This window comes from Adiantum capillus-veneris, chromosome 1 (assembly GCF_014529385.1).
Source record: "Adiantum capillus-veneris isolate H3 chromosome 1, ASM1452938v2, whole genome shotgun sequence".
NCBI lineage: Eukaryota > Viridiplantae > Streptophyta > Polypodiopsida > Polypodiales > Pteridaceae > Adiantum > Adiantum capillus-veneris.
In genome coordinates, this window is record NC_140931.1 from 97,562,719 (window position 1) to 97,577,253 (window position 14,535).

At 39.8% G+C, this 14,535-nt stretch overlaps 1 protein-coding gene across 2 annotated transcripts in view; it reads right to left on the reverse strand.

Annotated features, from left to right (window-relative positions):
• Positions 1-8,220: 8,220 nt before the first annotated feature.
• Positions 8,221-14,535, reverse strand: part of LOC147465233 (uncharacterized) — a 42,380-nt gene continuing 36,065 nt past the window's right edge. For both annotated transcript variants that reach the window (XM_086518953.1, XM_086518947.1), the window contains 3 exons: positions 10,779-10,907; positions 9,754-9,776; positions 8,221-9,628 (listed from right to left, as the gene is read on the reverse strand). In XM_086518953.1, coding sequence (XP_086375079.1) covers positions 9,000-9,628; positions 9,754-9,776; positions 10,779-10,907 — 781 coding nt within the window. In that variant the 3' untranslated portion in view covers positions 8,221-8,999. The remainder of the gene's footprint in view (positions 9,629-9,753; positions 9,777-10,778; positions 10,908-14,535) is intronic.

Genomic DNA, 14,535 nt, shown 5'->3' on the forward strand with positions numbered 1-14,535 from the left:
CAAGGTGACATTATTAGGGTTTAGTAAATTTTTTTCCAATCTGTTGAAAGCTCAAAAAAGCAAGTAACAAAGTGTGTGTGTGTGTGTGTGTGTGTGTGTGTGTGTGTGTGTGTGTGTGTGTGTTTGTGTGTGCGCGCACGTAGATACACACACACACGTACGTACATATATCGGTAAGTGCAAAGTAGAGAGACCCATGTTTTTTTACTTGCCATCTACTGCTTAAGTGGCAGTCATTAGCCTATAATGGCTCTACCCCATGGTAGATTTCAAACTTAGTGTACAAAATTGAAGCTATCTACCCAAGGTGACATTATTAGGGTTTAGTAAATTTTTTTCTAATCTGTTGAAAGCTCAAAAAAGCAAGTAACAAAGTGTGTGTGTGTGTGTGTGTGTGTGTGTGTGTGTGTGTGTGTGTACACATATATATGCATAATGTGTGTGTGTGTGTGCGCGCGCGTAGATACACACACACGTACATACATATATCGGGTGTGTGTGTGTATATGTGCGTATGTGTGATCATGTTTATTTATTTTTACCTCGATCTTGAGTTTGTTTTGCAAACAAATGATCCGCGCTAGGTGCATTCAAAAGGGCAAGATGTTTCCCACCATCTTCAAGGCTTGGTTGTTTTTCTTTATCTCTATCCAGATACATGCAAGGCATGTGATCATGTTCAAGCTATAAAACAAGGCTCCATATGAGGCTACTCAGGCGCAAGGCTTGTACATTAAGTGGTCACGGATTCCATTGAAATTTAGCCACATTCAAGATTTAATCAACCATGTATATCACATTGTTTGCGTTTTTTCCTCACGTTTTAAGTTTTGCAAGACAAACTAAACATTGAAAGGTTTTAAAAAGTTTAAATCTTGGCATTGGATTAGAAAAGAAAGTCAAGCAATTTTGCTTATAGTATGGCTCTCTGGGCCCTTGAGAGTTTTATTATGCATTGCATGTGAATGTTTTATGAAGCATCAAAAACCTTTAAGTACAAATGCTAGACACATATTAATTCTTGAAATGTCACTATCTAATGCAAGGCTTCCTACTTTATGACTATGGCATAGTAGGTTTCAAAGTTTGCGGTATGCTATCACTATATGTATTTGGAGGGGTTTTACAAGTGTATCTGACTGGTTAATTATTGGGTGCCAGCATGAACCAAGCTAAGGGGCTAACGAGCCAGATCCAAAGCTTATCAAATTTGAGTTGGTACTTGTTACTCCATTGCAAGGACTACATAATCCATCCGAAATTCATTCTCCAATGAGCACATGCTTTTGGATTTTAAGACAATTGGCACAGGAAAGGTGACAAGTTGACAATTTTATGTTTCTATTGTTTTTTATATGTTTATAACCATTAATTTGAATAAAATCTTAACTTGCAGTGCAAGGTGCTTTGAAGGCCATAACAGAAAGCAAGGCTTCTACCCCATGCTAATGTCCTGCTCATTGAGCTAAGATCTACGGCAAGGCACAAAGAGATCGAGAATTGGCATTATTGGGATTCAAGTTCACATTTTACGTATAACAAGGTCGAATCGTGCTCAAATTTATCAATGTTAGTTTTTAATAGTGCAAGACACTCAAAGGTATCGGTTAAAATTATTGAGGCCATCATTGTAGCCAATGGCTTATCAATCTAGAGTTTTTAATTGCGTGCAAAGCATGCCACTGAGATCGCATTAATTCCATCCAATTAGTTTGTACGCTTCTATTATGATGCAAGATACTCTATCAAGAATATTTTGCATAAGTATGCACTCAGTGTGCTACACATGTTAAGTGATAATGACTTCTTTTTTAATAGACTGGCATGGCATAGCTATCGAGAGACTTGTGCATGTGACAACATCAATCGTGTACAAGATCTTCAAGGTAGGCAGTCCCTTGTTTTGATTACAGCTCTATGGACTTGCAGCCACACATTCATGCTTAAGTCATGCTTGTAAGACATATCTCTTATATTATATGGAAGGCATATTTTAACAAAGAGCCTAGTGTGACTCTTCTCTTTTGGGTTTTGAGAATATCTTCCTCCTTTCAACAGGGTGACGTGATCGTTTAACAATCTAGTAGTAATTACAGGAACAGTTAGAGGTTACTGTATTGGGTACCTCCTCTGATAATTTTTTCTTGTCCATGTTAATTACTCTTATGCTAAAGTTGAAGGTCCACTTGGATATTACCTAGTCTTTTAAGTGGTCAACTCCCTTACGACGGTCATAGACCTAAAAGATAGGGATTCTTTTTTTCATGTGGTGTCAGTCATAAGGTGTACAACATGGTTTAAGAACTCATGGAGTTTAGTTTAGCCAGTGTGGAGCAAGGTTATGAAGGTCCCTTTCACTCATGTTGCTAAGTGTTTTTGGTGACCTCCACACATAGGTATTTTTTTGTACTTCATGGATGTCACACTTATTAACATCACTATATGAGACATATTCCACATATGGAGAACATGAGTTTCTCAAACTTGACACCGGCATATTTTTTATAAATTATGTATCATGACAAAGTCCTTACGTTTACTCAAATTCGTTTATTAAACCATTTCAAGCATGTGATATCGAGAACAATTTTTGTGGCCAAAAATTATAGGATATCTAGTAAAACATGTTAATGTAACAAGTACTATAAAAAATTTTGCCTACCTGTTTCATCTTTTTTGCCTACAATTTCGCATACATGTTTCGCACATATCAAAGCTATGTCATGTCAATGAAAACATTCAACAATTATTGTAAACAACATTAATGAATGGTTGGTTCAACTTTTTCGCCTACAATGTTGCATACCTATTACACACATATCAAAGCTATGTCATGTCAATAAAATGTTTCCTTATTTGTACATAGATCCGATTTATGTTCACATTCTATCATGGTTCAAATGTTTTAGCAGGACAATGGTTCATAAGTAACCAAGTTTCCACTTTTGACTCTTTGCATGATGGTGCCTGTGAAATTTTGCACAATGGTGCATAAAAGATTTATGATTGGCATTTATTTTTCCCTCTACAAATATTTCAAGCTACAAGTTTGGTCCAGTATTTATTTTGAGAATCTCAAAAGGATGTAGAATGCTTACATAGGAACATTAATGTCATCAATTAAAATGTAATTTGTTCATTTCATTGAACCTTCCATTCAACCGCGTGAACTTCAACGTATTCATGATTATCATGGCATAGCTCAAGAGGAAAAACATTAGTGTTCTTACAAAGAACTATTTCACTTTTATTTTCGAAGACAAAAATGCTTCTTTATGACAGTAGGACAAGGGGAGTCCATACCCTTAATAAGGTCGAGTAAACATGCATGTTCAAGGGTTCCTAAACAAAAGCTACGAATCTATAAGAGGATACAGTTGGGTGGAGATCAATATATCGTAATTCCCATCAATTTTTCACTTATTCTCATGTGTGTGTGTGTGTGTGTGTGTGTGTGTGTGTGTGTGTGTGTGTGTGTGTGTGTGTGTGTGTGTGTGTGTGGATTTTGAGAATTGGCCTTAAAACTAGCAACCAACCCATAGATATGTAAGGCATCCATGATACATCATACATTAGCTGGTTGATTTTTGGGCCAAAACATGGAATCATCATCATACACGTGCCACAAAATGATTGCCATATGGTAATTCCAATCCATGCAAATGTTTCGGTGTTGTCAAAGAATCCAAATAAAGCAATACAGGATGAGTGGCAATAGCATATAACATGGCACTCAAATGACATCCTTGTCTGACAGATCAGCCAAGATCCCATGACTCCATAAGCTCACCATCAATTATACCCGAAGATTTACTATGTTCATCAAGAAAATAAACCACCCGCCGCACTCTAGTACCAAAGCCCAAGCCCTCCATTATTTGTGCAAATGAAATTCCAATGAACCGTATCAAATGCTTTTTCAATATCAACCTGTATGATAAGTACATCTTGATTTGTGTATTTATCATATTCGATTTCGAGTAAGACATTAGCAAGATTATCCATAATTTATCTTCGAGGAATGAAACCATACTGACGTGCTTGTATATTCAAAAACAAATGATCTTTAATGCGTGTAGCAAGCATTTTGGACATCAACTTGTAGATGACCGGCAGAAGTTTGATGGATGCCAATGAAAGAAGGATTACATAATGCTTGTTTAGGCAATAATTTCACCAAGCCTTCTTTTCACAATACTGGCAAAGATTGTATACTCCATGTGTAATTCAACATCAAAAGTAGAGGTTGTGTTAAAGAATCCTAAAAGAAACTCAACATTAAGCCCATCCCATCCAAGAGATTTTCAATTGAGATTGTGAAGTCGGATTAGATTGTGCAGCATCTTGGATATCCTTTGGCTTGTTTGATAAACAACGCCAAACGATTGGATTGGGTTGAGCATAATTTTAGATCCAAATTACGTCATTGGAAGTTTCTACCTAGCTGTAATGTGTACGCCTCAGAATAGTTCAGTCCATCTTAATGGCATACATGTAGTTTTTTCTACCATTATTACATTAGCCATCTTGTTGTCTTTGTGCTTTTATATCTCGCATCTTGGAACATTTTTGGTCCACTTGCTCACACAAAAGAGGATTGTGACTACTTTCTATGGATAAAATATGTACTCCAAAATCTTGTGGTGGTCTGAATATTTTATATTTATGCTCTCATGTTCTTGCCAAGGAGGCCACATTGTTTTCAATCATAGTGGAGCAAAACAACCCTCGACATTGATATTTTCTTATTTATGCTCTCATGCAGTTTCTATACCCGCTTTTGGTCATTGGTCACCTTCATACTGGGATGTGGTTTTTGGAAAACTTGAAGCTACAATTCTGGGTTGCCCCTCGCATCCAGTCTTATAGCTGATTGGTAACAAGTCACCAAGCGTTTGTCTGGCATGGTCGGAATGGCGATAGTGGAAACTCGCTCAGGCTAGAAAGTATACATTGTAGCATGGTTTTTTATCAGATCTTAGTCCAGCGATCGCCCAAGGAGGCATATTTTCTCGCCAAGAAAGGAATTACTTCGAGATCAAACATTGTTGACGCTAATGGGAGTGTACTTTTATTTTGGCAGGCGACTATTACTTTTTATCTTTGTATGCATTATAGATATGCATCGAAAATTATCCAAGGTTTGTTGTTTCTAAATCTCCCATTCTGCCACTTTTTGTTGAAGATCAACTTTGTATGCGTTCCTTATGTGCCAGAAAGGTATATTACCATTTGCAATCATCCTCCTAGATAGCGGACCATTGTAATATGGTAAGAAATATGAAATAAATGTATTGCACGATGGCACAATAAGATCATGAACATTTGGCATGCTAAACGTCCCCTGAAAGTGCAATTGTTCATGTTGTGATGTCTCATTGGAGTTCTCCCAACAGCTGACAAATTTATTCATACTTGAAGGCTTGCTTCTTCACGATGCATTCATTGCACTGTAAAGAGTGAAACTATCCCGCATTTTTTGTGGTATTGCTCTCATATGCATCGGTTTATTGATTACATCTCTACATGCACTTGCACTCATTTCCGTGGGATATCTTTTTGGTCGATATTTCTGGCTTTTTGGAGTGCTTCGGCCATATGCATATTTTTTTGCTTGGGTTTGTTTTTGGGTGCTCATAACAATTTGGAGAGCATGTACTCTTCTCATGTTTCAGTAGGTGGAGGTGGACTACGTATTCCTCTTCAAAACATCTCTTTGTCAAACCCTTAAATTTGCCCATGACTTGAATGAGCTCTCCTCCCTTCACTATGAGTGTTTCTAATTTCCCACATCTAATGTTTTCTATGTTTTTTCCTTGTTTTGAGGTTTCCCATTAGTAATTCAATCTAATATTACTATATTTTATTTTTTTAAAGTTTGTGTGTGTGTGTGTGTGTGTGTGTGTGTGTGTGTGTGTGTGTGTGAGAGAGAGAGAGAGAGAGAGAGAGACACACGCACATACATATATTTTCCCTATATTTCTCTTTATACATATATCATATGTATACACATATTCGTAGATACATCTAATAGAGACATGGACAAGCACACATATACATATTCATATGTCTATATATAATAGGAAGTCTATTACGAGTCAAGGAATGTCAGGTAAGACTCTACAGCTCCCAAAACATACCTAAGCTTTTGAGAGACACAAACAAGCATGCAGACAACCACCCTATCAAGTACACCATGTAATCATCCATTTCTTGATAAATGTTGAGCTCTATACAACTTGTGCATTCATCAAAGGTTGGGGTTCGGGTGCAGCACCCCTCGATGGTCCATATGCTCACCAATATGTGCCAAAATTTATGCCTCAACCGCTAGATGTTCACCAGATCAGGATCGAGAAAATAGCGGCCCAAGCTCCAATGGACATCACTGGCCCTTGTGGCATCTCCTAATTAACATTGACAGCCTATCTTGTAGAGCCATTCTCCTTCACACCATATTGATCATTGTCTTCAAATTCCTTAACAAGGGGTTCATAATTGTTTGCATGGATGTCTTTTGTAGTTCTTAGAGTTGTTCATTTTTTTATTTTGAGTGGATACTAAGAACATTAAAAGGATTCTTGCTTCAGAGTTTTGAGACTATATTGGCACCATCCTTAAACATTTTGTCTTAACTTTTCAAGTTGCAATAAGTCAAGTGGAAAGAATACACTACACTGCAAAGATTCCTATTAGCCCTAGATAAGGTAAGGAGCAAGATGCTAAGGTGGAAGTATGTACTTATCCCTTTCCCAAGAAGACTAACAATGGTCAACTCGTGTATACTACCTTGCATAACCTTCACCGAACCTCTGCTAAAGTTAGTCAAATGCAACCCGAAAGAATTCTCGAAAACTAGTAAAAATATTCTTGTGGAAGAACACTAAAGACTTAATGTGTCACACCCTAGCATTGGGTGGGGTGGGATACCTTGGCAAGACCTATAGAGCGAGGCAGTATCGAATGGTCACCTGGTGACCGTTCCTTGGAATACAGCTCTCACCAATGCAATCTATGCAAACCTATCTGTTGTGCCCAAATTGTGCCAACATAAAAACACGTCCATTCACTGAAAAGAAATGCATGTGAAACACAAGTAATTGATTTGTTTTGTGTACATAGCAAGAAAAATTGAACCAAGGCATTCTATGTTCCTGAGGGAAGTTTCAAAGGCAAGTGCATAAGAGACTAAAGCTGTTTGGTTTGCATAATGAATGAATTAAGCACACTCAAGAAACTCAAAGCAAGGGCTACCATGCTCCCTACAAGTGTGGTCTTATACTAGTCTTCTTCCGTGCCAACACAATCTTTTGATTCTCACCCAAGATGGGAAAATGGGGATAACCACAAGCTTGATGGTTCTTCATGCATCTGCCAGTCCTAATACGAATGATAGACCTTGAACTTGCCAAGCTAAGCTACTATACATTTCTGATGGAACACTTTCACCAAAAGCTGTGCTGACATCAGGTCAGGATCATAACATAGTGGTTAAGGTGGATGTGTGGGTTTGTAAAGACCCAGGTTCCATGCCAACGGCATCTATTGAATTTTGATTGTAGCTCAAAGCCATAAAAGGTGTATGTGCAGACATGTGCATGTGTCAGTAAATAGGATGCCATGGCTACCATTTATAGCTTGTACAAAGTGGGGAACTAGCGATGAAGCTTCATGGCATTTTTCCATTGAAGCTACACTTTAATCTGCTTCCTGCACAGAAGCAGCCTCTAATCATGCAAAAGCAGCACCAGTGCAAAATCTGTTAAACCAAACGGACCAAAGAATTGCAGCCAAAAGTGAGCAGGGGAGAGTGTGAGGACTAAGGTGTTGCATTAGTATAACACTCACATTGGATGAATTCCTTCGAAGAGAACAAACCTGCTATTTTTCAACCCAAAAAAAAAAAGTTATTTATCTCCTTGCATGTGTTCTGTTGCAACCCCATTGCAGCATTTTATTTAGGGGCATGCAGTGATTGACTCGAAGTATGGCATCCAAGCTTTAAAAAAGGCCATTTGTTAGTATCTCCACTACAATGATTCTTGCAGTGAAAGAAATGAGTGGTCGTACTTCCGCAAAGTTTGATCATTTTGTGCTGCCAACTTATTCAAAACAATGCACAACGGTTTCATGGTCAACTTACTCTGTAAACAAAAATCTGTGTAGAAGTACAACATAAGGGCCCATTAGAAGATAGCTCCAAAGGATGAATACCAAAACTAGGAAGAAATCGTTTGCTTTGCATCTGAGACATCCTTCAATTTTGCTGAAAATGGAATGTGAATAACTAAGATGTTTTGAGCAAAAACTGGCAGTGTAATGTACAACCCATTAAACTACAGTGGTGAATAGGCTGCCAGATGAGTATTCACCACCGTACCCTCATATACACACGATAATGATATCCAATCAGACAAGAAGCTTTAGCAATGTTACAATGTTTGACCCCCTCGCCAAACCAGTAATGCTTCAATAATTGCGGTGCTGGACAAGCCCACTTCCATCACTTTCATTGAAGGCTAGAACCAATGCAGCAGCTGTCGTTAAATTTTCCAATACATCATAAAAAACCCTCTCCATGGCCAGAAAAAGGCATACGTGATCTTAAGATGGCATACGTGATCTTAAGATGGCAGATAAATGGCTAGAAAAGCTAATTGGTCTCCTCGAGAATGTCCAGGTCGCAAGTTGTGGGATGAGCTTCTCAGAATGTATATCACCCGGAGGAGCATGAAAAGCCCCCTTACAGAACCTAACCCCTTGTCAAACAACTTCTCACATTGACAAACACAAGCTCAGAGCCGCATCATTCTGGCCTACAAGAGGATTTTCAGAAGGAGATAACCCTTCAATCGACCTAAAAGCTTTGAAAGCAGCTATGCCACTTTCGATAGCAGATTAAACCATCCGCAGCTTGTACTGACTGTTATGCCAGAGCAGGTGAAGGAAGCCTTCCAATGAGAGGCTGCCAGCAACCCTGGTTATTTGAAAACAATGCACTAAGTACTTAGCTTATCAGAGTCTCTGTTTGTGGGTGCTTGGATAATTGAGTCCTCTAGAGGTTCAGGGAATATCTCACTTGACCCTGGTCTCCTTTGAGAGAGGCAGATTTCCACTAGGCCACCACTCCCTTGAGAAGCTCCATTCAATGCATGCTTGTTCTTGTGCAAATACTCTTCCCTTAACGAGCCGGGAATGATAACCGTCTCCGATGAGCTGTGGCGCCAACTTCCAAAGAAGGCACCATTCCATGACCCATGTGAAGATGTTCGTAACCTGGCAGACCCGGCGGTTGTGTCTTCTCTGACCACCTTGAGAGGATTTTCCAAGGCCTTCAGAATGTATCTCATTAGGGGCCTCTTACTTGGCTTTGGGTTTAAACATGATTTAGCCACAATTGACATCGCCCAAACCTCATCCATGAGATCCTCATCAACAATTAAGCTTGGATCCACAATCTTGCCAATAGGTTCTTTGTCATTTACATTGATAAAGGACAGAGCCCATTCAAGCCATGCATCCGTGGAAGGATCCGTCGAGCCACTTATGCCAAGCTTACCTGTAACAAGCTCAAGTAGCACTTTACCAAAGCAGTACACATCTTGAGCACAGGTTGGAGCAGTGGCACCTGAATGACATAAAAGAAAATATACAAAATCAGGCAAGATACACTGATTTGAATGCAATAGGCCACAGAAACTCTCTTCTGTGGCAGAAAACACGTTACTCAAATAGGCTGCAATCGAAACACACCTGCTTCTCCATGCTCTGAAGTCCTGTCATATATAACAAAAACACATAAGAGTCCATTTGTAACTAGTGTGTATGAAACCCAAAGAGAAAACACAGTAAAATAAGCGATCAAAGATTGCATGCAAATCACATTTCATGTCCTTTGGCTATCTCGGTACAAAATATGGCCAATTGAGAACAGCAAGAGCCATTCTAAGAGTCCAGAATGATAAGAACATGATATAGCTTCAGCTGAGAGAAGAAATCGTTGATAGATAACACTACGCAAAAGAAGTAGAGCCGGGAACCCTTACCTACAACATTGTACTACAAAAAGCCCAGGCAAGTGCCAAATAGACATTCAGAAAGCGTGCTTAAAAGCACGCAAAGAACTACTCTCTATGTGAAAAACATTGTGTTTCAAAAAAACGCAGTCAATTAAAATTTAGGAGTGGTGCTCCTGCTTTAGTTGGCTCCAAACTTCCCATTATAATAGACAAGACTAAAAGATTCCACCTCTTTGAGACATTCATAATAATATTTTACTCGACTACCAGGCATTTTGACCCCATGAAAGGTCATCAAAAACGACGATGTGGGGCCACTCACACCTGTAAAGTTCTCTATCCACCCTTGACACAGGATGTAAGATACCCCCAATGGAGAAAAATGAGACTCCTATGTACTTTGAACTATGTTGCCTCAAAATAGTAGAGGCCATGATACAAACTGCATCGATGCAGTATTTATTAAGATGGGACATGTGTACCTCTTTACATTATAAAAACAAGGCCAGAATACAGAGAATGTAAACATGCAGGCCTTCTTTTGTCTTTTTCTTTTGTGTCTGTCTTTTTCCTTTACATGCTCATATATTTGAGTGATCAAGTGTTCTGCACACTGTTGATTGATGAAACTTCCTAGGAACTTTACTCCAAACCAAAAACAAAATTACCATCCAAGACCATAAACTGCTCTATTTCATCGCACGCAATGGCACATATTTGCCTAAAAGAACTGGCTTGAAATCTGAGAAATATACATACTGTGATCTGCGAAGTAAACGAGCAATAACCCCGTGATGTGCTTCACTAGTAGCTACACATGCTTCTGACAAGCTGCCTAGCCTCACTTCAAATTTATCATCCAGGAAGATACTGTTTGATTGTATATCCCTGCAAATCAGTTAAAAACAAAGTATCATTCAACCACTGCTGTCAAATAATGTTTGTTCAAAGCAAGACTATTGCGTACTATAACAGTAACAAAGTTAATGTAATTTTTTTTTCCCTGGCATTAGAACAACCAATCATCCAACTTGACATCATGGCTTGTTACCATACAGAGGGAAATTTGGCTCCTATTTCACATCTTGACTTCTGAAAAAGCTTGATTTAAAAATCCAGTTAAAGAAGAGCTTATAGAAGAAAAGACATGGATAGTTGGGGCAAGGTCTGGCATGCAGAAGAATTGTCTCTTTCCAAGTTCATAGCAGGTAGCACTTCAAATTCTTAAGGGACAACCCTTGATATGTGCCTCATAAGGGGAGAGCTGTCCCTGATCTGGCTGTAGGTAATCCAGGGTTGCTACATTTGCAACATGCCTACTCTAAACTCAAACTAACTCGCAAACAAGTGATCTGAATGTTCAAGAAAAGAACCAAAAAAACCTGAGACTCTGAATCTGGAGGCGGAGGCTTACAATGACTAAGCCCTATGCTACATTCCTGACAGAACAGATTGAGAAGCTGCTCACTGAATCTATGCCTGGAAGACTCATTGGAGTAAATTCCTGGGAGGTTTGGATCCTGTTCAAACCACTCAAATACCTTGAACAAAACTAAAAGATTTATGCTAGTACCTCAAAGCTCCTAGTACTACCTATATACACTTCATAACAAGCATAAAAGACAATTCAGAAGGATGCGCCTACAATTGTGGAAACACAAGGTGTACAGAATTTAATTAAGCTCGCATCCTACGTACACATTCAGCTTCTATTTTTCAAGAAAATCTCGTAATGTATTGCAAACTACTCCAATCCTCACTTTTTATTTTTTAATTTCCACTAGCAATTCCTATGGAGCCGGACTGCCAATGACACATAAATGGCTCTTATTTCGCCTACAATATTATCTCGCTTGCGAGACAGAGAGGTTTTAATGTCGTAGGAACAATCCCAAGAGACCTCCGACGAGTCTTGAACTCAAGACGAGAGAGAGAGAGAGAGAGAGAGAGAGAGAGAGAGAGAGAGAGACGTAAATATAGACCCAATCCTCTCATGCAACCTCCTCAGACAATTGGAGCATCCTCTCATTTTGGGCCTCCTAGGTCTCCCAATTCTGTTGCTCGATCCCTCACTAACTCAAGTGGATATAGCCCAAGACATCTCTGATCCTCATAACTCATGACCCTAGAGAAAGGACCGAAACCCTCTCTGAATAAGCAGTGGAAACGGCCCCGAATCTCATAACACACTGTGCAATGACATATGTAATGTAGTTATGTCTATGGCTGTAGCTGGCATAAGCGGCATATCCTGTTGTTAGCTGGTATCCCTCTAAATCTACCAGTCTCAATCTCCATCTAATGTGAGGATGTGAGTATCTGACCAATAGCACACCACAAACCATGAGACATGTTTGTATCCATGTAGCTGGGTCGAATCACAAACCCATCTCCTGTGAGGGGGAGAAGATGCTCTCCATAGAAAGCCATCTTCGTGCCCAACTCCTATGGTGGCTCTATCCATGTCCTCCTGGTATCCAGCTGGATCAGGTCCTGACGAATGAGTCTAGTAATCTCTACCCGTGTAAGAGACATCGAGGGTGTCGGAAGAGAGTACTGGAAAGGGGGCAACTTGTCCATGGCAAAGCCATGCATATGAAACCATGATGTCTATGTGCATACCAGCATGAAGTGTCCCCCTGAAGAGCTAACTGTCTGGAAGACTCAAGGGTCAGTCTAGCATATCTGTCTCTAGTAGTATCCCACAAGCTGTGAACAAAGGAGACTGATCTGGTAAGCACCTCAATCTCCATAGGAGGGGCACAGCTAGCTCTGCTTGAATGATAACGTGGGGTACGGAGGCCTTGGCTCTGATCAATCGAGAGATCATAGATACCAAGGGCCTCTCCATACGTCTCCAACCATCTTGGCCTACAGAAGATCCGCATATCTGCACCACAATAGGGATATTCATTCCCTCCGTTCTGTAGCTTGCTCCAAATGAGGGAGAAGTCTGGTCATCCGAATATAGGTCGGGAAGTGATTCCAGTTCTTGATGATGTTCACAAGAAATTACATTCACCCTCGGCCATCTAGACAGTCCGTTTGCAGCCACATTCTTACTTCCAACCGTATGAAGGATCTGGAAATGAAACATGGACAAGGGGTTTTCCCGTTTTATCTGTTTCTCAAATAATTTCCGTTATGTAAGGAAACCACAGACTTTAATATTCGGTTTTGATCACAAAATCCGCTCCTAAAAGATAATGCTTCTAGGCAGACAACGCGTGAATCACAGCCATAAGTTCCTTCTCATGGATCGAGGCATGCAATTCTGCATCCTTGAGCCATCTACTCCCATAATCCATTGCATGGGCTTCTTGGTTAATCACTCCACCGATGCAATCACCTGAAGCATCGTAGTGTACCTCCAACGGTTTCCTTGAGTCTAGCACTACCAGAATAGGACCGTGACTAAATTAATACTCTAGCCTGTCAAAGGCTGCTTGTTGTCGTGTTTGCCATTTGAAAGGGATCTTCTTCCTGGTTAGATTATGACGTGGTCCTATTACATGAGCAAAGCCTTGGATAAACCTCCGATAATATGAACACAATCCTAAAAAGCTAAATACGTCATGTCCAGTAGTGGGAGTTGGCAATCTTGCACAACATGGATCTTTGATGGATCCATACTCACTTGATTGTGAGACACTATATAGCCTAAGTAGTGAATGTTAGTGAGAAAGAACTCACTTTCCTTTGCTAAATACGTCATGTCCAGTAGTGGGAGTTGGCAGTCTTGTACAACATGGATCTTTGATGGATCCATACTCACTTGATTGTGAGACACTATATAGCCTAAGTAGTGAATCTTAGTGAGAAAGAACTCACTTTCCTTTGCATTTACATGCAACTCATGCTTACGCACTTCCTAAAACACTATATCCAAGTGCTTCCGATGTTCCTCTTCTGCCTTTCAGAAGATTGGTATGCCATCGAAGACTCTTGTAAAGGCTCCGTATGGACTGAAAATATGATCCATCATTCGATTGAATGTGGTAGGAGCATTGGTTAAACCGAAAGGCGTGACCAAAAATTCAAGAAGTCCAAAAGTGAAGTAGAAAGCAATCTTATGGACATTTTCAAGGGCGATGCATATCTAATGATACCCATTGTAAGGTGCAACGGGATGAATGTTGAACTTTGCTCAAGATGAGTGCTCTGAACTGTGCTCAAGGGTTCCTTTTACTTACGAAAGGAAGAGCCTTCCGTTCCTTTAGTGAGAGAGTGCAATGGACACAAACAAAGTGAATGGACACTGTTAGTGAAGGTACATGAGACTGAGAGATAGAGAGAGAAGAGAATATGACACCAGTAAGTTGTCAAACCCTCCTCCGAAGGCCCCACTCTCTATGGCGAGAGCGGTCTACTTATGATTGCACAAATCTCTACAATGCTTGGACTTGCCGACGATGTCGACGACGATGAGGACGACGACGAGACGGGCTGAAATCTGAAAATGCTAAGGTTGAAATCTGCAATCTTCTATCTGCTGAATTCTGACTCTATGTCGGTG